Genomic DNA, 26,900 nt, shown 5'->3' on the forward strand with positions numbered 1-26,900 from the left:
ACTTATTGAATTTGTTATGTAATGATGTAATAAAGAAACTTAATTTTTTTCAAGTAGTTTCTACAAACAAGTAGTTAAAGTCAAGGAATGGGAAGTTTAATCATACATATTACACTTACCTTGGTTTCTTGACTTTGATTTAAAGAAGGTAAGCCATATGCACACAGATCCTGGTTCTCTGAAGGAAGCCCAGGAGGACTTGCAGCAGCACATTGCTGACTGCTACTGAAGTTATTAGGGTATTCTTTCAAAAGCAAGTCCTGTCCTTCAACATTTTTACTGTAAGCTCTAGCAAGAAAATCAGGAAAACACAATTATTTTTTATTTTTTGAGGTCTTGAAAATTTATGAACAACCCAAGGTATCACTGAGTCAAGTTAACTTGGTAACTTTAAACAGTTTTGCCCAAAGATTTTTAAAAATTCCCCTGGTGCTATTTATTATTTTCATACTCAGAGGATGAAATAGTACTTTATGAAATATTTTACCAAATTATAACAGTTGTGGGGGGAGGGTTATTCTTGTTTTTTATTTTGGTTTGCTTTTGTCTTTTGTCTGACTAATTAAATGAAAGATGCTCCTTAACTAAAGTGACTACCAGACTTCACACAATCTTGCCTTTTTGAGTTTTGGCTATTTTAAAAATGATCAAATGTATAATAAATATAAAATAGGAATTTTCTCATTTATATAATAATTATGTCTGATTTATTTCCCCTTCCCTCAAAGCTCATTTGTGTTTCTAAAAGTATTTTAGACTTTTTGCATTTTAGATTAAACAGGTTTCTTGAGAAATTTTTTATTTTTTTAAAGAAAAACATATTTTGGAAGTAGTGATGTGAAAATGGATTACCTAAACTCTAGTCCCCAGTGTGAGGTCCATTATTAAAGTAGATTGAAATGACCTACTTTATATATACAGAGAATTTTCACATTATTTGTTAGTTAAATCTATTCCTGAGGCTGACAACATAAGAGAGGAAAATACAGAAACTAATTTCATCATTATATAATTAGCTCAAATATATTTTGAATACAAGCTCATTCTATGTAGTATTTTACTTCTGGTGCACAAATAGCTGATGTTACAACAGCATGTTTTCCTTTTTAGTGGTCTCACCCAAAATTCATGCAGAGGTTTTGTTCATTTCACATGGATTCTATGGTTTGGGGTTTTAAATTTGTAACCTGCCTGCTGTTTCTTCTGTGCCACTTGCTTTGCTCCCATAGTGACCACCTGGCTTGCTCTCTCTCTTCATATTTTTTGTGCCTTAGGGAGAAGACTTCATCAGAAAGATCTTCTATCTGGAATTAGAAATAAAGATTTTTGCTTTAATCAGAAACATTTTGAAATATAAGATCAGGCTGGGCACGGTGGCTCACGCCTGTAATCCCAACACTTTGGAAGGCCGAGGTGGGTGGATCACGAGGTCAGGAGTTCAAGACCAGCCTGGCCAAGATGGTGAAATCCCGTCTCTACTAAAAATACGAAAATTAGCTGGGCATGGTGGCAGGAGGCTGAGGCAGAGAATTGTTTGAACGCGGGAGGCGGAGGTTGCAGTGAGCCAAGATCGTGCCACTGCAGTCCAGCCTGGGTGACAGGGCGAGACTCTGTCTCAAAAAAAGAAATATAAGATCAGGTTTCAAAGAGTTTCTCATGTAGAAAACAGTAGGAAGCAAACTAAAATAAATGCTATCTGTGTAAGTTGAGAGAACAAATGTTATGAGATGAACTCCAAATTCCTGTAAAAGGGGAGTCAAAATTTTTTAAAAATTATTTCATTATTGTTATTTTTAGACACGGGTCTCTGTTGCCCAGGCTGTAGTGAGTGCAGTGGTGCAGTCATAGCTCACTGCAGCCTTGAACTTCTGGGCTCAAGCAATCCTCCCACCTCAAAAAATTTAAAAATACTTGTTTCCTATTGGTTCATATTTGAAGACTTCGGTAGGCTACAGATGAGTTCGTAATACTTTCCATTTGTCATAGCTTAGTACCAGTAGTCTTAATGTTTTATTCATTCAGGAGTTTTTATGGATTGTCCATTGTGGAGTACATACTATTCTAAGAAGATGTTAATATCAGATAAAAGTAAAACTAATAATCTTAGACAAGTCAGCATTAATTTAATGAATGACTTATCTAGGTTTTGAACCTGGAATACTACCTTAGTTAGGGTGTTTAAGAATTTGGGTTTCTTGGCTAGGATCATTCAGAAGTAAGGAAGAATACATTAGAAGAGGAAAGGGCATTAAAAGGTAAATTTTAGTAGTTGAAAAACATGACCACTGGACATAGAAAGATTGTTACTTGACAGAAACCAAGTGTCTTCAACAGTGTCATCTTCTAGAGACCATCACCTTGGAATTAGTTTGGTTATACAGTATTTTTCCCTATAATCTTATCTTGATATAATTTTATCCATACCTATTCACAACCCCTTACCTGCAATTCCAAAATCCAAAAATCTGCAAAAACAAATTTTTCATAATTCATTTGGTGACATAGCCTGATCTGAAATGATGTGAGGCTATTTTTAGTGTTTATCCAACTCAACTATGAATATTTCACTACAGAAACATTAATGTCTGATTACTTTTACGCCCGAGACTCTACAGGTATTACGTGATATGTTTACCACATTACTTTTTTAAAGTCCAAAATTTTCTAAACTGAAGAGCAAATTGGTCCTAAGATTCTGAAAATGGCATTTAAACTTAAATAATGAGTGAGACTAATCTCATGCAGAAAAATATAATTAATACTGACAATGTGAATATTCACGTAAATTCAGTATCTCAAAAACTCATAAACAAATGCTATATTTTCTTTTGGCTTTTTTTTTTTTGAAACGGAGTCTTGCTCTGTTGCCCAGGCTGGAGTGCAGTGGTGCGATCTTGGCTCATTGCAAGCTCCGCCTCCCGGGTTCACGCTATTCTCCTGCCTCAGCCTCCCAAGTAGCTGGGACTACAGGTGCCCACCACCACACCCGACTAATTTTTTTGTATTTTTAGTAGAGACGGGGTTTCACCGTGTTAGCTAGGATGGTCTCGATTTCCTGACCTCATGATCTGCCCGTCTTGGCCTCCCAAAGTGCTGGGATTACAGGCATTAGCCACCGCGCCCGGCCTTGGCTTTTTAAATTATTGTGTATTTCTATATTATGCTGGTAGTCGAATTTGCACAAAACATTTTTCGAATATTCTTTTAAAAGAACTTCCTTTTCATAAGTGAAAAGAAAAAAATCAGTGTAAGTTAAAGGGTTTATATATTCCTTTAGTTCCCTGAATGTCAAAGTAAGCAGGTTTCATAATACATAATGTGCAATTATCCCATTAAATGAAAGGCAGCTTACCTCTTCTTTGCCTAAATTATATTCATCCAAAGGCTGAAGAACAACCATCCTCCAGCTGTTGAAGATAAAAACCAATTTTAAACAGCTTTTATTTATTTAAATGTGGCAATTTTATACTCAGCACAGCTAAATGTATTAGTGTTTCCTTGGCACTTCCATGGTTCAAATTGTTGTATTTTAATACTTAATTTTTTAAAAGAAAAACATTTGTATTATGAGAAAAGGACAAAAGAGAAAATGAGACTTTATTTTTGGCCTTATGGTGAATAGTCTGTTCTGTATAGCTGCATTTTATACATAATAATTATGTACTGACTGAAGTCAGTGGTATGCTGATAAACTGGCCTGGCCAAAAAGTAACAGAGAAGGAAAAAAACCCTGGTTTGTATGTTTGCCAATTTCTTTGGTGTGAAAATACCTACCATAGCCCCTTTTGAGCCATCAGTAGTTTAATAACTGGCTCACAGAAGTCTTCTATATTTAACTATCTGCTCAGCCAGCTAGCTCCAGCCTACCATTGCAAGTTGAAATATATTTTTGCTATAGAACATCATAGCCACAAATGTTATTACTTATGCAACAAGTATCCACAGATTGAGTTCTCATATAACTCTTCTAGAATATTATTCTCTTAATACCTCAAAGTAATTATGAAGTAGTAAAAGAAATTAGAATAGAGATGTATAGCAATTGACTGAAATTGTCACCCACCTGTCTCTGTTTGCAGCCTTTTCTGTCTCTACTTCCTGGTGTCATTTATATTCTTAAGAAGCTGCATTCATGATTTCTAAAAAGTTTGGCTAACGTTACTGCCAGTAGGGAGCAGATCTGTGTATGGCATTCAGGGACCTCCACAAATCTGGACCTAACTTTGTTTCTAGCCTTCCATTATCAATCTGGACCTAACTTTGTTTTTAGCCTTCCATTATCAACCTGCACAAAACAGTATCTGGCTAAGCCTTACACACTTGTCCTGTGCCTTTGTTGTGGTATCCCTATGTAAATACCTTCTCCACCTTCCCATTCCTTCATGGATGACTTCCCAGACCTTCCCGCTCATCTTTTGAATGTGTTTATTGCCGATTTGGCAATACATCAAAATCTTTTTTTTTTTTTTTTTTTTTGGTCACAGGTATTACTGTCTTACAGTGTGAATACCCCATGAAAACGTAGAACTCTTTGCAACTTATGTCACACCTGTATCTTCAAGGGCAAGGATTATTCGTTGCTATAGTTTTTATGTCACTAAAGTACCTTTTAGTGTCATATACATAGTAGATAACACTGGATAATAATAATAAAAAAGACTAAGAATGCTAAAGTAGTCTAGGAATTCCTAAATCTTAATAAAAACTGAGAAATAAAGTTGTGATACTATATAACACTTAAGGCACGAGTAATTTTTTTTTCACCGTTTCCCCTCCATGGCTATGAAGGAACTGGGAGAAGGATGCTCCTTTCATTAATTAAAATTCTTCACTTTGAAAATTTAAGTTTATTAGGGAAGGAAGGAAGAAAAATATGAAGATGTAAGTATACATACCTTGGAGTAAGTATTTCCTTATATTGGAGTTTCTCTAATTTAGCTGGGGCTACTAATGACATGGGAATCACAATGTTATCTATGTCATAAGAGCTCTCACTTCTCAATCTCCGTCGTGCAGTATTCTGCAAAACAGGATTACAGTAGATTTACAGTACTATCTAGTTACTTGTAATGATACCCTCCTTTCATCAGTTATGTAAATATGGCAGTACACGTTACATAATTTTTGTAAATACATTGTTATAAAGTCTGACTAAAAAATGTTAAGAAAACCAAAAAATAAAACATTTTTCTATCTTTTGTAAATCAGAACAACCTCTTGGTAGATGTGTAATGTGTATTTATGTGTGCAAGCATACAAGCTTATTTTTAAGACCACAAGAAATAGGTCTTAAATGCAAAACTCTTTATCAGAAAAGACTAACATACATCACCCTAAATGTCAATGAAAATGATCAGTAACCACTTTTTATTAGGAAAGGCAGTGAAACATTTTTGGTCAGCCCTTCAGTATACTCTTCATTTATGCATTCCTGGTTCCTGAGTTTCGGAATTCATTTCTAAACCCTCCCACCTTTTGCCCTCTCTATTCCCTGGCCAGATAACAAACAAACAAACAAAAAAAACAGGATAAGAACAAGACAAGTCCTGAATTCTCATTAGTAAGACTTTATTTAGCTTAATATGTTAAGGAATAGAGATGATCATGATAATGTTTAAATTTTTAACACATAAAAAGAAGCTATAACCAAATATTAATGAACTTTTAGCTTCATAGTTAAAAATAAGTTGTATGAATCAAATATATTGTTTTCTAACAAGATAGTTATAAATGTCTGTTAATATGTGCTAGTAAGGCTGTTATAGATTAGCAAAATATAAATTATTTTCAAAATCAGGTGTTTTTATTTTTAAAGCTATTTTAGAGTTCAACATACGGAAAAACCTACTCGTGATGAATTCTGGATTCTTGATAAAACGTTGACATTGGAAACAGCAGTAAAATTGCTATGGGATCCTGATTCTGTGTGTTGAAAATCAGATTCTTCAAGTTTAGTTCTTTCTCCTGCCATGGAAAGAACCATTGAATGTTACACATTAAACAAGTCTAATATCATTAGAATTACTTTCCTAATTAGATGACAGGTGATTGATTCCTTGTTTTGTGTGTGTGTGTGTGTGTGTGTGTTTAAATTCGTGTATTAGAAAACAAAAAAGGAAATGAAAAAAGAGGAGCCTTACTTGCAGTCATGCCACAAGTTATTTCCATTTTCTGGGGCTTTGGCAGTTTTTATCGAATATATTTCTTATTGTTCCCTGAATAATCCCTCATCTCATCCCTTTATTCTTGTTTCCTGTGACTCCTATCCATAGTTGAACCACCAGAACTATCTTAATTTTCTTATCTAATCTCATTTTTCATATCTGACTTTTTATCCTAATTTATGTGAGGTGTCTGTCCTTGGTCTTCTGAACACTCTTAATTTTTTGAAAAAATTCTGCTATTATAAGTACATGTTTCCAAAAGTACTTGTTCTCTGGTACTCTTTTTTTTAAAACAGCATCCTGTTCTTGTTTCATAGATGAAATTTCTCATATCTCTCAGGATATTGATTAGAAGTTTACTTCTGTTAGTATTTTCTGTATATCTTCCAAGTTCTTTTTTTTTTTTCCTGTTTTGGTTCCCAGTTAGTGTGTGTGTGTGTAGTAAATATATATATGTATGTGTTTACTTACTGCCCTTATTTTAGTACAAGTGTTTTAAAATGAGAATATTTCCTGCATAATATAAAATCTAATACCCAGTCCATATTTAAATTTCTCCATTTGTTAAAAAAAAGTCCTTTATAGCTAGTTTCTTCAGATAAGGATCTATATATAAAAATTGGCCATTGTCTCCTAGGTTTCTTATAGTCTAGAATAAATCATTTTTCATTACATTGACTTTTGACAGGCTGGACCAGATGTCCTACCCTTTTGGAATTGTCTAGTTATTTATTTGTAGTATGACATTTCTTTATTTTATTCCTGTATGTACATCAAACTTGAAGTTAGATCTAAAGTGTCAGTCAATTTAAGTGAAACATTTTATATCTTAGGTAATGTATACTTCATGTTGCATCTTATTAGATGTTTTTAAAGCTTTATATATATATAAGTTGAATCTTGTTGACTTTCTCAAAATCCTGAGGAATCTGCAGTGCATCAACATCTCCACAGTAGGTACCATAAATGGTTAACAGTTTCTGTAAGGCAACTTTGCACTAGCCTATTTTGAGCATAGAACACAACTTTGAAGATTAAATCCCATCCAGGGACTGATTGGTAGAAGACAACTAGTCAGGGAACATAGGAGGGAAATACTTAATTGCCATAAAGTGGGTAGATACCAGTCCACAAATAATTCTGAATTAACTACGAATATGCTGTTTCATGTTTGTAGACTCATAGATGTTTTGTGTTATTAGTGGCTGTTCTGGATTATAAACTCCCATGAGAGGTTATTTTAAAATCAGAATTTTTAATTTTTAATATTTATCACTACTGCTTATATCCTCACTTTAACCTACCTAATGCTGTTTCACTCAAATGTCTTTTCTTTCTTCCCTGTAACAGTTGTGCAGAAGATTCTGACCTTATTTGAGGCTTACATATAGGTGAATATCCATTTCTCCATTGATTCAGAGTACTATGTACTAAAACAAATGAAAAGGAAATATTAAGTTTTAGTTCCTTAAAACAGACAGTGAACATGTCAATCTGTTTTTATTTGTAACTGCAGAATTTTAAGATACCAGTTCAAAATTACAGATAAACATAACCTTAAATACCAAGACACACAACTCCAACTAAAAACATCCCCAGGAATTTCCGGTTTCTTATATTTTCTCCATTTTTTTGAGGGGGATGAAAAGGGAAGATGATCTGTTCTCAAAGTCTTCCAAATTACAGAAACTTGATAGAGTGAGGATTGGCTCAGATATATAAATCTTGGCGATCAGAATCTTTAAGTTCTTGCTTACTTTTAAATCTGGAAATAAGTTGGGACCAAGTAAGATTCAACATGGTCAGACTAGACTGTGCGAGCAAGAACCAGAATCATTTAATATCTCTGATGCCTTAGTTGCATCATCTGTAAAATAGGGATAATAGCAGCGACCTTGGATAATGATTACATGAGTTTATTCCTGTAGTAGTAAGTAAAAGTGTCTGATGTGATAAGTGTGCAGTAAATGTTAGCGTTATCATGATTGTATATCTGAACCCCCTTATTTCCAGCCTTGGTCTAACAACCAAATTGGCTTCTTTTTTTGAAAGGTTTGGAGATGTGGAAAGGAGTGGAAAAAGAAATATGTAAGCTGAAGTGCCAAACTCACACTGAAATAAAGGGCATGGCCTACCAGCTGACAAGGAGTGTCTGGTTTCAAGATGGCAAATGACCCTAAACATGATAGACAAATATGTTTTACATAGGTACATGCACAGATAGGCACATATAAATCCACATTTGCAAGCAAAAAGTGGAACCTGTAAAGCAGAATTTCTGAGGAATCTCTAAAAGACTAATACTGTATGGAATTTGAAGAGGAAACCCAGAGCAGAAGCACATAGTGAAGTACTGCCACAAAGATGTGTGACGCCACTAAAGGTGCTCTAGACCCACAAGAAAGGAAAACTGGGAGCAGGACAACTATCTGGATATTGACTGCACATGCCAATATCTCAGTCAGACTAACAGAATCAGAGCTTTAGGCAGAGAAATGAATGGTTGGAGAGAGAAGGCAATGCCCAGGTGCCCTGCTTTGAAATGTCCCGCCCATCCCCAAATTAGTCTGAAAATTTCAAATGTAGTATAAATTCCCTTCCCATCAAAAGTGTCCCATAAACAGCAGTGGTAGAAGAGTTTTAACTGAGTATCACAGCTTCAATGATGAGTATAGAAAACTCCAAAAATCTGAATACCAACACAATCAAAAAAGAGGTACAAACCACAAGTGGAAGAACCATCTCAAGAAATAATGAAGCATTCATGGAATACAGATTAGCAACTCTTTAAAACAGTATTGCCAAGAGAAACAGGTAAGAGGCCCTCTGGAGAAATGTCAGAAATAGAAAATGTAATTGTTCAAATGTTAAAATCATCACTAGGCTAAGAAACAGAATGGACACAGCTGAAAATCAAAATCAGGGTCTGGAAGAGGAATTCCATAACTTGATGGAACAGAGTGATAGAAAATATGGAGGGAAAAAGACCGCAGTGGGGTAACAAGATGAGACTAGAAAGAATGAAAAGGAGGGAATAGTTGAAGAAGTGATAGCTGAAGTGTTTTCCAGAATCAATATTAAACCCTAAGATTTCAACGATGCACTTGCATGTCAAACAGCAAATGAAAAAATCATAAATGCATCACAGATGATACCCTGAAAGTTATTAATACAAGAAAACAGCATGGCAGGAGTAATCTAAACGTACTAAAATGGTAACTAGAATTGTGAGAGGTGGATTTTAAAATGTATGTGTGTGTTAAAACGTGTGTAGGTGTTAAAAGTGTCCATTCTTTTAATAACATTTTGCTGTAGCATTTAAGCAAATCGTAGACAATTAACGTTTCTCTTATTTTCTACAAGCAATTCCCCACTCTTCTGAAAACATCAAATTTTGTGAAGGAATCTTAACTTTCACAAAAGTTGATTTTTTTTTTTTGAGACGGAGTCTCGCTCTGTCTCCCAGGCTGGAGTGCAGTGGCGCGATCTCGGCTCACTGCAAACTCCGCCTCCCGGGTTCACGCCATTCTCCTGCCTCAGCCTCCCGAGTAGCTGGGACTACAGGTGGCTGCCACCACGCCCGGCTATTTTTTTTTTTTTTTGTATTTTTAGTAGAGACGGGGTTTCACCGTGTTATCCAGGATGGTCTCGATCTCCTCACCTCGTGATCCGCCCGCCTCGGCCTCCCAAAGTGCTGGGATTACAGGCGTGAGCCACCGCGCCCGGCCAAAAGTTGATTTTTAAATTAAATTTTATTCAAATGTTTTCTTCACATTTATTTTCCTTCTAATTCGTTACTGTCTTGTAAGGTTTTCATGGACCCTTGAAACAGTAGGAAATGTATGACAATTCTACACATCCTCTTCACCTGTTCTATTGATAAACCTCCCAGCCTTTCAGTTCTTGCTCTCCCAATCCTCTCCTAGAGTTCATCCTAAGATCACACTTTCATAGCATTTCTCATATATCCTGTCTTTACTTCCTTCCCTTTTATTCATCCAACAACTTTACAGGGAACCAATTACATGGCAAGCATTATTCTAAACCCTAGGTAAGCAAAACTAGGATTTGTAGCAGCCCTTGTCGTTTACAGGTGTTAAGGAATGCAATTGTAATGTGATAGGAAAATATTCATTTCAGTTGTGAAACTACATGATGTTGCTGAGAATGTATAAGAGTGCTAGTAAGAGCTCTAGGAAAGGCTTCCCCAGATGAAGTGACAGACTCCAAATATGAACAGAAATAGCTGATAGCTAGGGGAAGGAGGAGAATAGCATGTACAATGGCCCAAGGGAACAGGACAAATTTGGGAACTGAACAGCTATGTAGTGTAGAGTAAGGAAGCATGGTGAGAAAGAATCATGAGGGAGAAGCCAGCCTATGTAGATAGGGCTTTAAGGTGTTAAGAATATTCCTTCTCGAATGATTTAAAGGGATGGGGTGGGGAGCAGGTGTGACATTAGATTTGCATTTTGAGGAGGTCACTGCCTACAGTGATTAAAGGGAAAAATGGATTAAAAGTCTATTTCAGCAGTATAGATAAGAGATCATGTTGGACTGTGAGAGTAGTCGAAGGCACAAAAGGAACTCAAACACATAAGATCATATTGACAACTTGGCAATTGGTTTAGACCAAGTTGGAGGAAATGTGGGTGACAAAGACTGAGCTCTATGTTTCTGGCTTGCTCGTGTGGGTTATGGTGCTATTGTTCCTCCTCTTCCATCTATCTGAGACCTAATTTCAGAATTACAGAAAACTTGAAATAGAACAAAAAATTTCTGTATACCCTTTTCTGAAATCCCCCAAATGTTAACATCGTATCACATTTGCTTTACCTCCTTCTTTCAGACCACAAATTTAGTTGCTGACATGATGCCCCTTTAGCCCTAAATACATCAATGTGTATTTCTCAAAACAAAGGACATTCTCTTATGTAGCCATGCAGTTCAGTACCATTAGCTAATCTATAGACCTTATTCAGATTTCACCAATATCTCTATGTTATTTACAGATAATTTCAACTATTCATTGCAGATAGCATTGCAGTTGTCAGATCTCATTAAGGTCTTATATCTGAAACAGTTCCACTGTCTTCCATAACTTTCATAACTTTGAATATTTTGGTAAGTATAAACCCTTAAATTGGTTTTGTCTGGTATTCCTCATGATTAAACTAGTCATCCATTCACTTTTCAACCCACTACAGTTTGGCTTTTCTCTGCTTGTTGCCTGAAATCAGCAATGCCATTGTAAACTGCCAAATCTAATGGACCATACAGGATAAATCCAAGCAAAGATCTGTCTACTGCCTTCACACAACTTACCCTACAGGAATGCCAAGTTATTTGTAGATATTTGTTGTTGTTTGTTTGTTTTGAGATGAAGTCTCACTCTGTTACCCAGGCTGGAGTGCAGTGGCACCATTTCGGCTCACTACATGTCTGCCTCCTGGGTTCAAGTGATTCTTGTGCCTCAGCCTCCCGAGTAGCTGGGACCACAGGTGTGCACCACCACCCTCAGCTAGCCTTTGTATTTTTAGTACAGACGGGGTTTCACCATGTTGCCAAGGCTGGTCTTAAACTCCTGACCTCAGGCGATCCACCTGCCTCAGCCTCCCAAAGTGGTAGGATTACAGGCGTGAGCCACTGTGCCTGGCCTTATTTATAGATATTTGAATATATCATACTGTATCATGTCTCCATGACAAGACATATGTTTGTTTTTGTTATTTAAAGACTTGTTACTCAGTATGGGCCAACAGCATCTGAATCACCTGGGACCTTGTTAGAAATGCAGAATTTCAGGTCCCATTCCAGACTTACTAAATCAGACTCTGCATTCTAACAATATCCCCAAAGTAACTTGCTTACATTTTAAAGTTTGAGAAGCACTAATCTGGAACGCTTCACCCTTCTTTCTCTGTAAATTCCAATTAAGTAGTCAAAGCTGCACTTGGCATCACCAACTTTCTGGAGTTCCTCTCCTTGCCCATTTCTCATCTCCCTTAACCTCTCTTTTTCTGCCTTCTAAGTAGTTACATACTCCTTATTTATATCTTCTTTATATAATTTCTTTTTAAGATAGAGTCTCACTCTGTCACCCAAGCTGGAGTGCAGTGATGCGATCATTGCTCATTGCAGCCTCAAGCTCCTGGGCTCAAGCAATCCTCCTGCTTCAGCCTCCTAAGTCCCTGGGACTACAGGCATGCACCACCATGCCTGCCTAATTTTTATATTTTTTGTAGAGACAGGGTTTTACCATGTTGCCCAGGCTGGTCTTGAACTCCTGGGCTCAAGCGATCCCCCTACCTCAGCCTCCCAAAGTGCTGGGATTACAAGCATGAGCCACCACACTCAGCCTTCAAATGTATTTATCATCTATGTCCATTATACTATATAATAGTTATTTGTGTCTTCCTCCATTACATTATAATTTTGACTTCCTGTAATTCACCTTTGATTCTTCAGCACTTAATAGTCTGCCTGGCACTAAGTGCTCAATAAATTCTGAACTCAAATCACTAACAGCAAAAGAAAAATTAATGACCAGCTATTTAAGACAGATACATAGGATGAAATTTCTCATTACATTATTTATGCATTCCCCTTAATTGTGTGCCTAACACGTTTAACTGCCTTATTTTATTTTTTTACAAACAGGGTCTCACTTTGTCACCCACCCTGAGGTGCAGTGGTGTAACTATGGCTCACTGCAGCCTCAACCTCCCAGGCTCGAATGATCCTCCTGCCTCAGCCTCCCAAGTAGCTAGGACAACAGGTGCACGCCACCATGCCCAGCTAATTTTTGTATTTTTTGTAGAGACGGGGTTTCACTATATTTCCCAGGCTGGTCTTGAACTCTGGGCTCAAGCGATCCTCCTGCCTCAGCCTCCCTAAGTGCTGGGATTACAGGTGTGGGCCACCGCACCTGACCTGCCTTATTTTTTTTAAATCAAATAGTAGAACAACATTAAAAGAAATATATGTATTTCAAGTATGAAATCATAATTTTAATTAAATGCATACTTATATTTTTATCACATAACTCTATTACTTTTTCAGATGGTTATATAACATTCCGTGATTAGAAACAATGTTCTTTAGCTATTTCCTAGCTGTTGGCCATGATACTTATCATCATAATGATAATGCTATTAGAGACATTCTTAAAATAATCATCTTCATGGATGCATTTTTTTCCCTTTTGAAAACAATCTAGTCTCGGGACAAATTCCAACAAGTGAAATCGCATCATTAAAAGGTAACTGCACATAATACTTATATTTTTCTGTATTTCTTTAGGCTTTTCCCCCTAAGCATAGATAACTGTTCTTCATCCTTGGTGCCTTCATTTTTTTTCTCTTTAATTTTTACTGTGGAAAATTTTCAAATAAACACAAAGGAGACTAGAATAATGAACTCCCGTATACCTATCCTTCCGTCTCAGCAGTGAACAACTTATAACCAATCTTGTTTCATCTCTCCCACCAACATTTTTGCTAGAGTATTTAAAAGCAAATCCCAGACATATCTTTTCATCTACATATATGTTAGTGTGAATCTCTAACAAACTGAAAAAGTACGTCTGGGTTTATGTAACCACAATGCATTATTACAAGTAGCAAAATTAACAATAATTCATTAATATCTAACAGCTAGTCCATGTTCAAATTTCTCTGTTTCAAAAATTATATGTGTGTGTATAAACAGCAGGCTTATTCAAATCAATCTCAACAAGGTCCATACATTGCATTTGATTGATATAACAATAAATATTTCTACATGACTATAATTGTACCAGACATAGAAGTAAAATATTTTTATCCTTTTATATCACAACATTCTTTGATAAGTAGGTTTCCATCCTTATATGAACTTTTAAGATATTTTTTAAGGCTGTATATTCCACTGTAATGTATTTAACCATATCTCTATTATGCTTTTCAAGTTGTTGCTAATTTTTCATTATCACAAAAACATGTTAAGATGAATACAGTTGTGAAAAAAGGTTTCATATTTAGGATTAGACTAGATTCTTGGAAATGGAATAGTTGGGTCAGAATGCAGGGTTAACAGTCCAGTAAACATTTATTGGGAATAGGTACAAAAGTAAACAAGGGAGTTTTTAAGCCACACTGAACTTATAAAAAAATACCTAGTTTAAACGCCTTGTAATGCATTTTGCAGAGCTCCCCAAAAGGCTTGTATCAATTCTTAATATCCACGATATTTGAGGGTGCTATTTTTACTATCGTTGTGCCAAAATTGATGATTATAATGTTTAAAATCATTAATGTTGCAGGCAAAAGTAGTAAATATTTGCATAGTGTCTGACTATAAGCTCAGTTAATATTATTTTCATTATTATCATCAAGTACACTTACTTTTTCTTGTTATTCTTTTAAGACATTCATTTTTAACATTTAACTTTTTAATCCAACTGAAATGTATTTTAATGTTCATCCACCTTAAATTTGTTTTAAAGTGCTTTATGAGTTAGTGATATCAGTTTTTAATTCTTCCAAAGAGTCGTTATTTAATGCCTTTGATTACAAAGGAAACTTAGTTATATAGAGCATGGCTCCAAGCCAGACTGCTTGGGTTTGAATTCTGGCTCTTCTATTACTCAACTGTAATTTGGGGAAGATTAGTCAAGGAGAATAGTAATACCTACCTTATAGAATTATACAGACTTAAATAATTAAGTAATATAAAGCCCTTCAACCAGTGCTGACATATAAATGATGCTTCATAAGAATTTGTTGTTGTTGTCATTATTATTTATTGACTAAGCCATTTTTTCAACATGGTAGGAAATACCACCTTCTGTCTCTAGGCTTTTTTTAAGCTCCCTTGATCTGCCTTCTATCAGATCAAGGCAGATCAAGTTATAATCACCATGTTTTAGTGATTATAACTTCATAGTCCTGCTATTAATCTTCTAAAAATGTAATTGGCTATTCAACATTTTCTGTCTGAGATAAACTTCCAGAATAACTTCATTCCAATAATACCTCTGATTCTGATTAGGATTATATTCTACTTGTAAATTAATTTGGGGAAAATTGACAACTTTAGTTATGATACTGTCTTCTGACAGGAACAGGATATTTCTCTCCATATAGGAATGTCCTCATGTTTCTCACTGAACTTTTGAAGTAGTCCTCATGTAGGTACTTGTTAAGTTTGATTAAAAATACTTTATATTTTCATTGTCAGTATGTCTAACAGAATTTATTCCTTTACATAGGCTATCTAGTTACTATTGGTACTTATAAAAGCTGCTGATTTTTATAAATTTATTTTATAATAAGACCCCAGTTCTAACAGGTATTCATTTGACTCGAGTTTTTGAGGTAGATTATTTCATGTAGAAATAATTTATCTTAAATTTATATGACTTTTCTGATGTTTAGATTTTAACTTTGTAGATAATCAAAATATGTTGTTTTCTTTCTTCTTCTAATTGCTTCCAAGCATAGAACTCACCCACATTTACAGAACTCATAAACATTTCATTATAATTTCCTCAAGTTTTATTTTGTAGTTTTAATGTTTTATGTACAATTATTGGAATTAACTAGAACTTATTCTGATTCATAGCATTAAATGAGTATGTAAAAGAATTTTACTGGGAAAGACTCTCTCCATGAGAACCAATGGTTCTCCACTTTCCCACTAATATACAATTCTTCCCTGATATATAATCAACTAAAGAGTTTACTTCATTGATCTATTTTCTTAAATATAAACAAAATAGATTCTACATTATTATAGATTTTTGTCATGTTTCCGTATGTGCTTGGGCTAGATTTTCTCTAAACTTTTTATAATAATTCCTTTTATATTTTCCCCTGTTTAGTCTTCCCATTGTGCTTTAGAATTATTATAAGTTAAACAAATTCTATGAGAACTTAGAGTTACATTACATTAATCATATGAACTATTAGGAAGAATTTATATATTTATTGATCTTACCATACAGAAATGCTGTTTCTCCACATTTATTTAAATTTTTATTATATTTATCAGTAATAGTTCATAATTACAATTCAATAGGTATCGCACATTTCATGTTAAGATTGTTCTTGTATTTTATGTGTACATGAGTTGTAAAAAGTGAGTATTAAAAATTAAGGATTTTCATTTATTCTTTTCTTATATTTTATTTTTCTTAGAATGCAAAAATAGTAAGTATAAAGACATAAAAAGGCATATAGAGTACAAGAACTGTAAATGTGACATACCAGGTGATGGAGATATGATATATTCATCTACAAATTTATTTTCAGCAAGATTGCCTTTTATTTCAGTCTTTTTTAACAGTGTTTCAAAGTGAAAATGAAGAGGCACATCTGGAAAAATAAAATAAAAAAGGTATTTTCAAATACCACTCTTTGTAATACTAGGATTACAGATTGTAACATTAAAATTGCTTTCTTTCTATAAATAGCACATAAGCTTAAGAAAATAAGCAAAAGTTTGAGATGTAACAACTATCGGAAGTGACAAAATACTCTTTCCAAGCATGTTGGTAGCAGTATTTTAGAAATTACTGGTTAGGTGCACTTAATCAACAAATTAAAAAGCTAACAGAGAAACAACTTCATGAACTTCCTAAAATAGTACATAAGATGAACAGTAATTATAAGTATTAATAAATACTATTCACAGATGAATGGAAACAAATATACCCAAGAAGTCTTTAAGAAAACCTACACCCAAATCTGGCTGACTCTAAATCCATTCCATCCCATCCCTACAAACTTTGCATTTGAAATAATGAAGTTTCCAAAAAATTACATGCTTTTAACGTCTTGGGAGAAAACCACTATAAGTCAGATGCAACCTTTTATGAAAACATCAAAGTTCACATTCCCTTAATTTACCATATTATATATCACAATGAATATACTTTTATAAAGATTAAAACCTATTGACAAGCTAGTTTTGTTTTTAAATAGAGGCTTGGAGACTTTCAATTCACTATGTTTATATTCTGTACTCTCACAACCAAAGAGGAGTTAAGCAATGAAGTAGTTATGCTTCACATTTACTAAAGGTTTTTTCTTTCAGCCAAGAATGAAAAAACAAAATCATCTTAAAAAGCATTTATTAAGAGACACCTAACTTTTCCTTGAGAACATATTTTATAAAGCAGTTGATAATAATGAAAATTTGGCTATTGAAAGAAGGTACTTTAAGGAAACTCATTTGAATACATAAATGAGGATAGACCCAGAAAGGGCCTAGATTTCATTTTTTATTTGTTTTTATTCTTGAGACAGGGACTGGCTCTGTTGCCCAGGCTGGAGTGCAGTAGCATGATTCTGGCCCACTACATTCTCAATCTCCTGGGCGCAAGCAATCCTCCCACCTCAGCCTCTCAAGTAGCTGAGACTACGGGTGCACAACTCCATGCCTGGCTAATTAGAAAATTCTTTTCTTTAGAGACAAAGTCTTATTATGTTCCCAGACTGGTCTTGAACTCTTGAGCTCAAGCAGTCCTCCCACCTCAGCCTCCCAAAGTGTTGGGATTACAGGCATGAGCCACTGTGCCCACCTGGCTGGGTCTGGATTTTAAACAGAAAAAAATGATCTCTTCTTCAAATAATGTATCTTAGTGGCAGATCCATACTCAGGTGTGGAAAAATATGCAAAACAAAAATTAGTTCATGAGTATCATCATGGAGTTTGTACCAAGGGACAGAGGTAAGATGAGTTTGAATCTTGATATTATGATCATATGAAAATTAGGTGACAAAATGGGATTAGAAATTAAATATTCTCCTTTAAAATGCTCCTTAAACATTTCAGGATTCTGATATTTTCCAATTACCTGAACATAAATTTGTTGCATTTGTTTCTCCAAAGCAATATTATACTTATGAGGAGAGTATCACCAATTCTACCACTGTTCTTTGCGATTTGTGGGAAAACATGATCTAACAAGAAAAGGTCCTTGTTCGGTCTATGTGCCTTTCTTAATACCTGCACGTGACCTGTCAGCTTTTGTAAAAATATTTCATTGCTTTGAAACATTACCTTTCAGTTGTTTTAAACTAGAATGCGAGTACCTTGAGGGATTTATTTGTATTTATACTCCTAGCATTTATTTAGTACTTACATATAGTAGGTATTGAGATTTTTATTGAATGTAAGAAGGAATGGATATCATGAAATAGTAGATAAACAATCTAATCTCATTTATTAGAGGGGGCATAAGAGTCTTAGGATAAAGAGTATTTATACCAGCTCTCAGGGTTATGTCATCAGAGAAATATATTTGCTAATAAGAAAACAGGCAGTAAAGTAATGGTGAGTAGTTTGGTTCTGGAGAATGACTACCTCAAATTCTGGCTCATCATTTATTAGCCGAGTAATCTTGGATGAGTAGTATCACGAAGCTTAGTTTTCTCATATGTAAGATGAACAGAACAAAGATATCTATTCTCATGGAGTTGTGGGAATTAAACAAGAAAATGTAATGTGCTTAATATATACAAGGCTCAGTATATGCTAAGACTAAATGTTAGCTACATTATTATTGTTATATGGATTATTATTTTGTCATATTATTAAGGTTTCCTCAAATATAGAATAAAATAGTTCTTGTTAAAAACTTAAATCAAGGTAATGGGGTAGCTAAGAAACCACTCTACTACTGATAAAAACTAAATTGAGATTCAGGGCAGGGAGACAGGTTCAAAACATAGTGCTTTACAAATAAATCAGTCCCTTGATTTTGAGAATTTAAAAGACCATCAGAACCATAAGCGGAAAATGGAACAAAAGCTAAGTTGAGATATCCCCCAGTAAAGAAGAACCGGAGATAACCAATGCAAGGGATGTTTTCTTTCTCCCCTAAATATTTACTTTAGTTCCAATACAGACAAGAGTGTAAAGGTTCCACAAAAATCAAGAACCGAAAATTTAAAACCACCTAGAGTAATCCTAGCATTTTTGGGAGGTTGAGGTGGGAGGATCACTTGAGGCTAGAAGTTCAAGACCAGCCTGGGCAATATAGTGAGACCCCATCTCTACAAAAAAATTTAAAAATTAGCTGGGTGTGGTGTCATGCACCCAAGTAGTTCCAGCTACTTGGGAGGCTGAGGTGGGAGGATTACTTGAGCCCAGGAGGTCAAGGCTGCAGTGAGCTATGTTCATGCCACTATACTCCAGCCTGTGCAACAGTGCAAGACCCTGTCTCAAAACAAAACAAAACAAAACACTTTAGAGATGTAAGGATGTATAAGCCTCATTTACTCAGTTATAAAGTACAGATACTCTTGAGGTTGACTATACTTATAGGTACGCAGTTTTCTTCCCTCTGCATTGAGAAATTCAATGCAAATTATAAATGGAGAAATATTTTATGACAGGGAAACCTCCATGTATAACAGCACATTAGAAAAAGAACACTGAATTACCATTACTCAGAAACATTTCAACAGCACAGCCATGTTACCAATAAAATGCTCAAAATTTAACAAGATAAAAACCTAGTAATTTCCCAAAGTAAATCAAGTTGGTTTAGAAGGAATTAAAGAATCAACTTACACAGATAGAACATTAACCGTGCATGTGACTAGATTAATTCCTCTACAACAAATTTAATTGTCAAGGCATTGCTTAGTTCTAATATCTACTGAAAAAAAATTGATAAAATAAGATTTATTAGATTCTCTGTATTTAGAGGATTAGATTTCAGTACAGAAAATATCGTTACTTAGAAATTGTTACAAGGAGGCTTACCTGATGGCAATGATAGAACAGAATGGAAAGAGGAATCTAACTCTGATACATGTTGTCTTAATAGGTAAGACTCCGAATTGTGTTCATAGCTACTCCAAGTTGAAGCTGATTGCAGGCAAGGCATTTGTGTAGTGTTTAAAAATGTTGTTTCTTTTGAAGGCAAAGTCTGCAAGGAAAAACCGTATTAGAATATCACAGCCAAAGCATCCATAAATGGCATATCTCTACATTTATTTAGGTTATCTTTAAATAAAATTTTCCAGTTCTACAAAAGTTTTACAAATATTTTGCTAGATGTTTTCCCAATTAACTTTAATATTTATTAATTCAATCATAAAAGGGATGTAAAAATATAATTAACTTTTATATATTGAATGTATTCTACAACTTTGCTATAAACTTTCTTTTTCTAATAATATATAGCTTCTTCTAGTCTTTGATTATCTAAACATACTAGCTGGGAATGATAACTGTAATTTTTTTCTTTCAATCCTACTAGTTTTTTTTTAGGGAGTTCCAACCATGCTGGATGGGTTCACCAATTCAATAATGAATAAAAATGATCAAAGGAGACATATGTGTTTTGTTCCTGATTGTAATGGGAATGCTTTTAATTTATCAGAATAAGAATGATATGGATTGCAGGGTTTGTTTTTTGGGGGGGGGTATGGTTCTTTATCAGAATATATTCCTAGCTTGCCAAAAGAACTTGAAAAAAATATATTAATGTTGAATTTAATCATATGCTTTTTTTGAACCTAATAAAATGATTACATGACTTTTCTTCTGTACTCTATTATAAAGTGACAAATTGCATTAACAGATTTTATTTTTTATTTTATTTTTTGAGACAGTCTCGCTCTGTTGCTCAGACTAGAGTGCAGTGGCAGGATCTCGGCTCACTGCAACTTCTGCCTCCCGGGTTCAAGCGATTCTCCTGCCTCAGCCTCCTGAGTAACTGGGATTACAGGCACGTGCCACTGCGCCCAGCTACTTTTTGTATTTTTAGTGGAGACAGGGCTTCACCAGTTGGCCAGGCTGGTCTCGAACTCCTGACCTCAAGTGATTCAGCCTGCCTCCATCTCCCAAAGTGCTGGGATTACAGGCGTGAGTCACTGCGCCCGGCCGCATTAACCGATTTTTAACATGTCAAACCAAGCTAAGGTTATTCTTGAAGAATCCTGCTAGGAGTTTATCAAGTTTATTAACCTCTTCAAGGAGCCAGTAACTGGACTTGTTCACTTTCTATATTGTGTGCATGTTTTATATTTCATTGATTCCTACTTTGCTTTAAGATTAATCAAATATTTTCTTAAATTTTTCCCATCTCTTAATTTTAATTTATTCATTCTTTTACTTGTTTCCATAGAGATTACAATGTGCATCCTTAGCCAGCTGGCTTTTACAGTATAATACAAATTATTCCTTTTACCATTTCCCTGGAAATACTAGGACATTAGAACTCCATTTACTCTCCTGTTTTTGCATTACCATTGTTAGGCATTTTAATTCTATATATATTTATGACCTCACAATATATTGGTGTTATTGTTTGTATCATCAACATTCATGAATACCACCCATATATTTATCTCGTCTCATTGCTCATAGCTCTTTCCTACAGTTCCCTACTTCCATGTGGGATCATATTACTTCTCCCTTTGCTACTATCATAGTGTAGGTTTGCTTTCTCCGAATTCTCTCAGTTTTTACTTGTCTGAAACATTTGCATCTTACCACTTTTAAAGATATTTTTATGAATACAGAATTCTGGGTTGGCTTTTTTTTTTCAGTACTTTAAGGATACTTTCATTCTTCTGGTTCTCATTATTTCTGGTGATTAGTTAGCTCTAGGTTTTATTACTGCCCCCACTTAAAAGCAATGTGCCTTTTTTGCTCTGGCTGCTTTTAATATTTTCTCTATGTCTTTACTTTTTTAGCAGGCTTACCATAAGATTCTGTCTTGGTCCATTCAGACTGCTATAACAAAATACCATAGACTAGGTAAATAATAGAAATTTACTTCTCACAGTTCTGGGGACTAAAAAGTACTAGATCAAAGTGCTGGCAGATTTAGTGTCTGACAAAGGTCTACTTTCTCACTGATAAGATGGCTATAACCTCAAATGATGGAAGGAAGAGCTTTCTGGGGTTCCTTTTATAAGGGCACTAATTCCATTAATGACCTCATGACCTAATAACTTCCCAAAGGCCCTATCCAAATAACATCACATTGGGAATTAGGTTTCTACATATGAGTTTTGGGGGAGACTCATTCAGTCTATAGCATTGCATCCAAGCCCCCCAAAATACATGTCCTTCTCACATGCAAAATATTTCATTCCATCCCAGCAGCCCAAAAATCTTAACTAATTCCAGCATCAACTAAAAAATTCCAAAGTCCAAAATCTCATCTAAATATCATCTAAATCAGATATGGGTGAGACTCAAGGTGTACAATTCATCCTGAGGCTGTGAACCTCTAAAACCAACATATTACGTGCTTCCAAAATACTATGGTGGGAGAGGCATAGGATAGATATTCCTATTCCAAAATAAAGGAATAGGAAAGAAGAAAGAAATGACAGGTTTTGAGCAAACCAACCCAACACGGCAAATTCCATTAAACCTGAAGGCTCCAGAATAACCTTCTGCTTCATGCTTTGCCTTCCAGACCCAGTAGGCTATGGTCCCATCTCCACAGCTATTGGCTGCAGTCCCAAGCTTGTGGCTCTTCCAGGTGGTTATTCTGCCTCTGCCATTCAAGGTGACTTGGGGTCAAGGGCCTGTGGCTCTCCTAGGCTAGAATCATGCATGAGTGGCTTTGCCACACATAGCCTAAGCCATGGCTCCCTAAGTGTTGGCAGAGACTGTGTAGACACCACCAAAATCTACCACCTGTGCTGCCTACAGGGTTGGCCATCACAGCCTAAACTATATCAGGCCCACCAGAGCCACACTTTAGAGAAGCCAGTGGTGGGGAGCAGAACCCATAATGTAAGGTTCTATTGGGCAGTGCATGCTGAGAGGTCTCACAGGCTCAGGTGGCTCCATATTTGAAACTTCTTTGCCCGAAGGGACTTTGCACTCTGGGCCTATGCTGGGAGGGGCAGCCTCCATTATCTCTAAATTGCCTTCAGGGCCATTCTTCTATTGTCTTCTATTGTCTTGGAGAATATCTCCTGGCTTCTGTAGAGAGGGCTGATTGATACTAATCTCTTTATCAAAAGGCTCCTTGGCCATACCCTCAGTGTTTTCTCCAAAGCAGGCTTTCTCTTTCTTTACAATATGAATAGGCTAAGACTTTTCTAAATCTTTTAAGTTCTGCTTTCTTTTTGATTAACAGTTCCTCTTGTAGTCATTTCTTCTGGCATTCTATCATAAGCAGTCAGAAGGAGGAACCAGGTTGGTCCTTCAGCAATTTTCTAAGAGATTTTTTCAGCCAAATAACCAATTTCATTGCTTGCAATTTCTACCTTCCACAAGACACTAGAACATGAATACAATTTCACCAAGCTCTTTGTCACTTTATAACAAGGATCACTTTTCCTCTAGTTTCCAATAACATGTTCCTCATTTCCATCTGAGGTTTTATCAGAATGGCTTTAATGTCTGTATTTCTACTAACACTCTGTTCAGGATTATTTAGGCATTCTCTAAATAAAATGCATTTAAAGGCATTCCTTTTAAATAATCATTTAATAGTTTTTCCCATCTAAATCCAGTATCAGAATCACTTGAGTATCTGTCTCTATTGTCTGTTTTTCCTCTTGAATTTTGGTCATGTAGTCCTTTTCACCATGCTTACTAATCTTTGATTCAATGACAGATGGTATGTTTTAAAAACCACATAGGTTCCAAAGGATGTGATCTTTCTCTAGTGGGGGTTCTCTATCCCCACTACTAGCTAGATAAAATAGAGACTTCTCTCCTTAATCTGAGAGTATGAGCAGTTAAATCTGGGTTGCAGCCCTAGTATGATTCATACATATGATTTGCCCCTCAAGGTTTTCAACCAAATATTTGATTTATTTTATAGAATTATCCCCAGTCATCCAGACCTCTAATCTTAAGAGTATACTGAACAATGCCACCCTGCTTATAAGGGACTTTTGCCATTTATGTGTTAAGCATCCTGCTCTGTGCAGCCTCAGTATTCATCAAATGTTCTGAGGAAAACATTGGTCAAAAATGCTCTGAAGTGAAAACTGGCCATGTGCTTCATGCCTCCTAAAACATCACCAAAAGCATACCCATAACTATCATTACTGGCATTTGCATCAAATTTAAAAATTCCTGCCAGAGCTTCAGGGTAATAGTGGTTGCAGAAGCCAGCTTCTGGAGACCTAAGTTAGACTTTCTCCTCTAACCTTTATTTTTATTAATTCTTTTTTCATATTTTCCATTTATTATTTCTCTCTGTGCTGTCTTTTGTGTAATTTTATTAAGCTTGATCTTTCAATGCAATTCTGTCTTTAGCTCTGTCTATACCCTTTTTAATCATATTAGCAATTTTCTGATGTATTTTCCTTAAAAAAAATTAAACTTATTTTTACATTTTGTATGGATAATTCTAATATTTGAAGTTATTTTGTAGGAATATGTGTGTGTATATATGTGTGTGTATATATATACACACACACATACATATACACATTTTAGAGAGATTTATTTTGTATATTCATATGCATGCATATATTAATACATACGTGTATGGTTTTGTTTTTGTTTGTTCATTTCTACTGACTCTCATCATGTGGCCTTAGTGTTGTGTGTTCTGTGATTTTTTTTTTCTTATTGGGAATTCATTTTTGTTGAAACTTTGTTCATGGGACATTTGGAAGCTTCTGTTGAGTTTATTCCCCTAGAAAGGATGTCTATTTGTCTGAGCCAGCCATCTAGAACTACTGTTCTAACCTATTTTAAAACCCAATTCTTATCTTCAAAACAAAAACAAAAACACTTGAGTAGCATGATTTCAAACTTCAAAAATAAAAGAGGCCTGACTTATTATAAATTCTATGCAGGCACTCTATTTTCCCTTTCCAACCACAGCCCAAGGCTAAGAAAGGCAAGTTCTCTGCATCTCTGTACAGTAGATCTGAGTTCTAGTTCACCCATTCACAAAGTCTATAGCCGGCCATTGGAGACTCTTGGCTTTATGAAGGATTTCTAAAATGACTCCTCACATCTTCCAGGTTTTTGCCTCCAGTCACTCTCCAGAATATAAAATAAAAACTTCTATGGAGTTTAATTGGAAAATATTCATAAGAAAGCTTCAGAATTCAATGGGTCACTTCTTTCTCTGGATTCTTAGTATGTTTCTCTTCCACCCCCCCACCCCTCCACCCACCACACTTCTCTTTCCTCTCCCTTTCTCTTATTCTGAGGATTTTTTTTTAACCAGATGATTTATGTATTATACAAAATATTCTTTATATTTTACATTCTATTTTGTGGTACCTGGAGGTTTTTCTATGGTAATGTTCCTACCATACCACTGGAGTCAGAAGTGCAGAATTGGACCTAGCAACTGAAAGGTCACTCTGACCTTTAAAAAATTGTTTCAGGGAGGCTGAGGTGGGAGGATCACTAGAGCCCAGGAGTTTGAGTCCAAAGTGGGCAACATAGTGAGACCCTATTTTTAAAAGAAAAATTTTCTTTCAATAAAATGATTTTGTTGGCTGCCATACTGTAGTAGGAAATTAGAAGCTAAAATAAGAAACTAGACATTATAGTGTTTCTCAAGGAATGCAATGTGTGGCAGATGATCACAGACACTTTCAAACTTGTTGTGAGAAAAGATATTAAGTAATAGCTACAATTGGAGTTGCTATTAAAAAATCAGTTTTGATAGTAGAAAAGGCATTTTCATTTCTGCCCATGAAGGAGAACAGCTATAGGACTGATGTCAAACAACTGTTTTCAGAACTTGGACAATAGGCAGCACATGAGTGTTATCTCTGGGAAATGAACAACAAATGAGGTGATCCTCTAAATCTACCAGTTTGTTGCATGGTGGTATATACCCAGACTTTGGCACAAAGAAGGTGGCTCAAGTAGGGAGTAGCAGTCTAGCTGACTGGCAGAGACAGATGTTTGAGTTGGGGAAGGACGAGGCAGCTGTCATTTGCAGAACAGAATGCCAGAAAAGAAGTTAAGCCTAGAAAGGCTCCAGAAATCCTCACAGGGTGTCTTTCAATCTTTTGCTAAATAATAATCTATGTATGCATACAGTGAAACAACACCAGGCAAATTTAAGAACAATTAATTCCAGGGGGCAGAAAAAAGGCATAAGAAAAGAACAAAAAACATGGGAGAAATAAAAAACAAATGGCAAGATGGTCAATTTAAACCTAACCCTATCAAAATTACATCAAGTATAAATGGTCTAAGCACTTCTAATTAAAAGGCAGAAACTTCAGACTGGATAAAAAAGCCACACCCAAATATATAACATCCACAAGAAAACCACTTTAAATATAAAGTAATAGGTAAAAGCAAAAGTATAGAGCAGACATACCACTCAAGCGCTAGCCGTTAGATTGCTGAAGCAGCTATATAAATATAGTAGTCTCCCTTATCTGCAGGGGATACAGTGGATGCCTAAAACTTTGAAGAGTGGCAGGTGCGTGGTTCACACCTATAATCCCAGCATTTTGAGAGGCCATGGCAGGAGGATAGCTTGAGCCCAAGGAGTTCAAGACCAGCCTGGGGCAACATAGTGAGACCATCTCTACAGAAAAAAAAAAAAAAAAAAAAAAAAAAATTAGCTGGGCACAGTGGCACAAACCTATATTCCCAGGTACTTGGGAGGCAGAGGTGCAGGATCACTTGAGCCCAGGAGGTTGAGGCTGCAGAGAACTGTGATTGTACCACACTCCACTCCAGGGCTCAAGTGATCCTCCCACCTCAGCCTCCCGAGTAGCTGGGACTATAGGTGCACACCACCACACCCAGCTAATTTTTGTATTTTTTTGT

The 26,900-nt window shown here is 35.5% G+C and overlaps 1 protein-coding gene across 4 annotated transcripts in view; it reads right to left on the minus strand.

Moving 5' to 3' along the window:
• The window catches only part of KANSL1L (KAT8 regulatory NSL complex subunit 1 like), a 151,139-nt gene that overhangs the window by 3,695 nt on the left and 120,544 nt on the right, over window positions 1–26,900 (minus strand). For 3 of the 4 annotated variants that reach the window (XM_034955051.4, XM_034955054.3, XM_008959002.5), the window contains exons 7-14: window positions 19,920–20,085; window positions 16,412–16,519; window positions 7,469–7,594; window positions 5,849–5,964; window positions 4,896–5,020; window positions 3,353–3,407; window positions 1,192–1,304; window positions 120–288 (exon numbers count right to left, since the gene is read on the minus strand). In XM_034955051.4, the coding sequence (XP_034810942.3) occupies window positions 120–288; window positions 1,192–1,304; window positions 3,353–3,407; window positions 4,896–5,020; window positions 5,849–5,964; window positions 7,469–7,594; window positions 16,412–16,519; window positions 19,920–20,085 (978 nt within the window). The remainder of the gene's footprint in view (window positions 1–119; window positions 289–1,191; window positions 1,305–3,352; window positions 3,408–4,895; window positions 5,021–5,848; window positions 5,965–7,468; window positions 7,595–16,411; window positions 16,520–19,919; window positions 20,086–26,900) is intronic. The other variant, XM_034955052.4, reaches the window with a different exon arrangement.

Source organism: Pan paniscus, chromosome 13 (genome assembly GCF_029289425.2).
Source record: "Pan paniscus chromosome 13, NHGRI_mPanPan1-v2.0_pri, whole genome shotgun sequence".
NCBI classification, from domain to species: domain Eukaryota; kingdom Metazoa; phylum Chordata; class Mammalia; order Primates; family Hominidae; genus Pan; species Pan paniscus.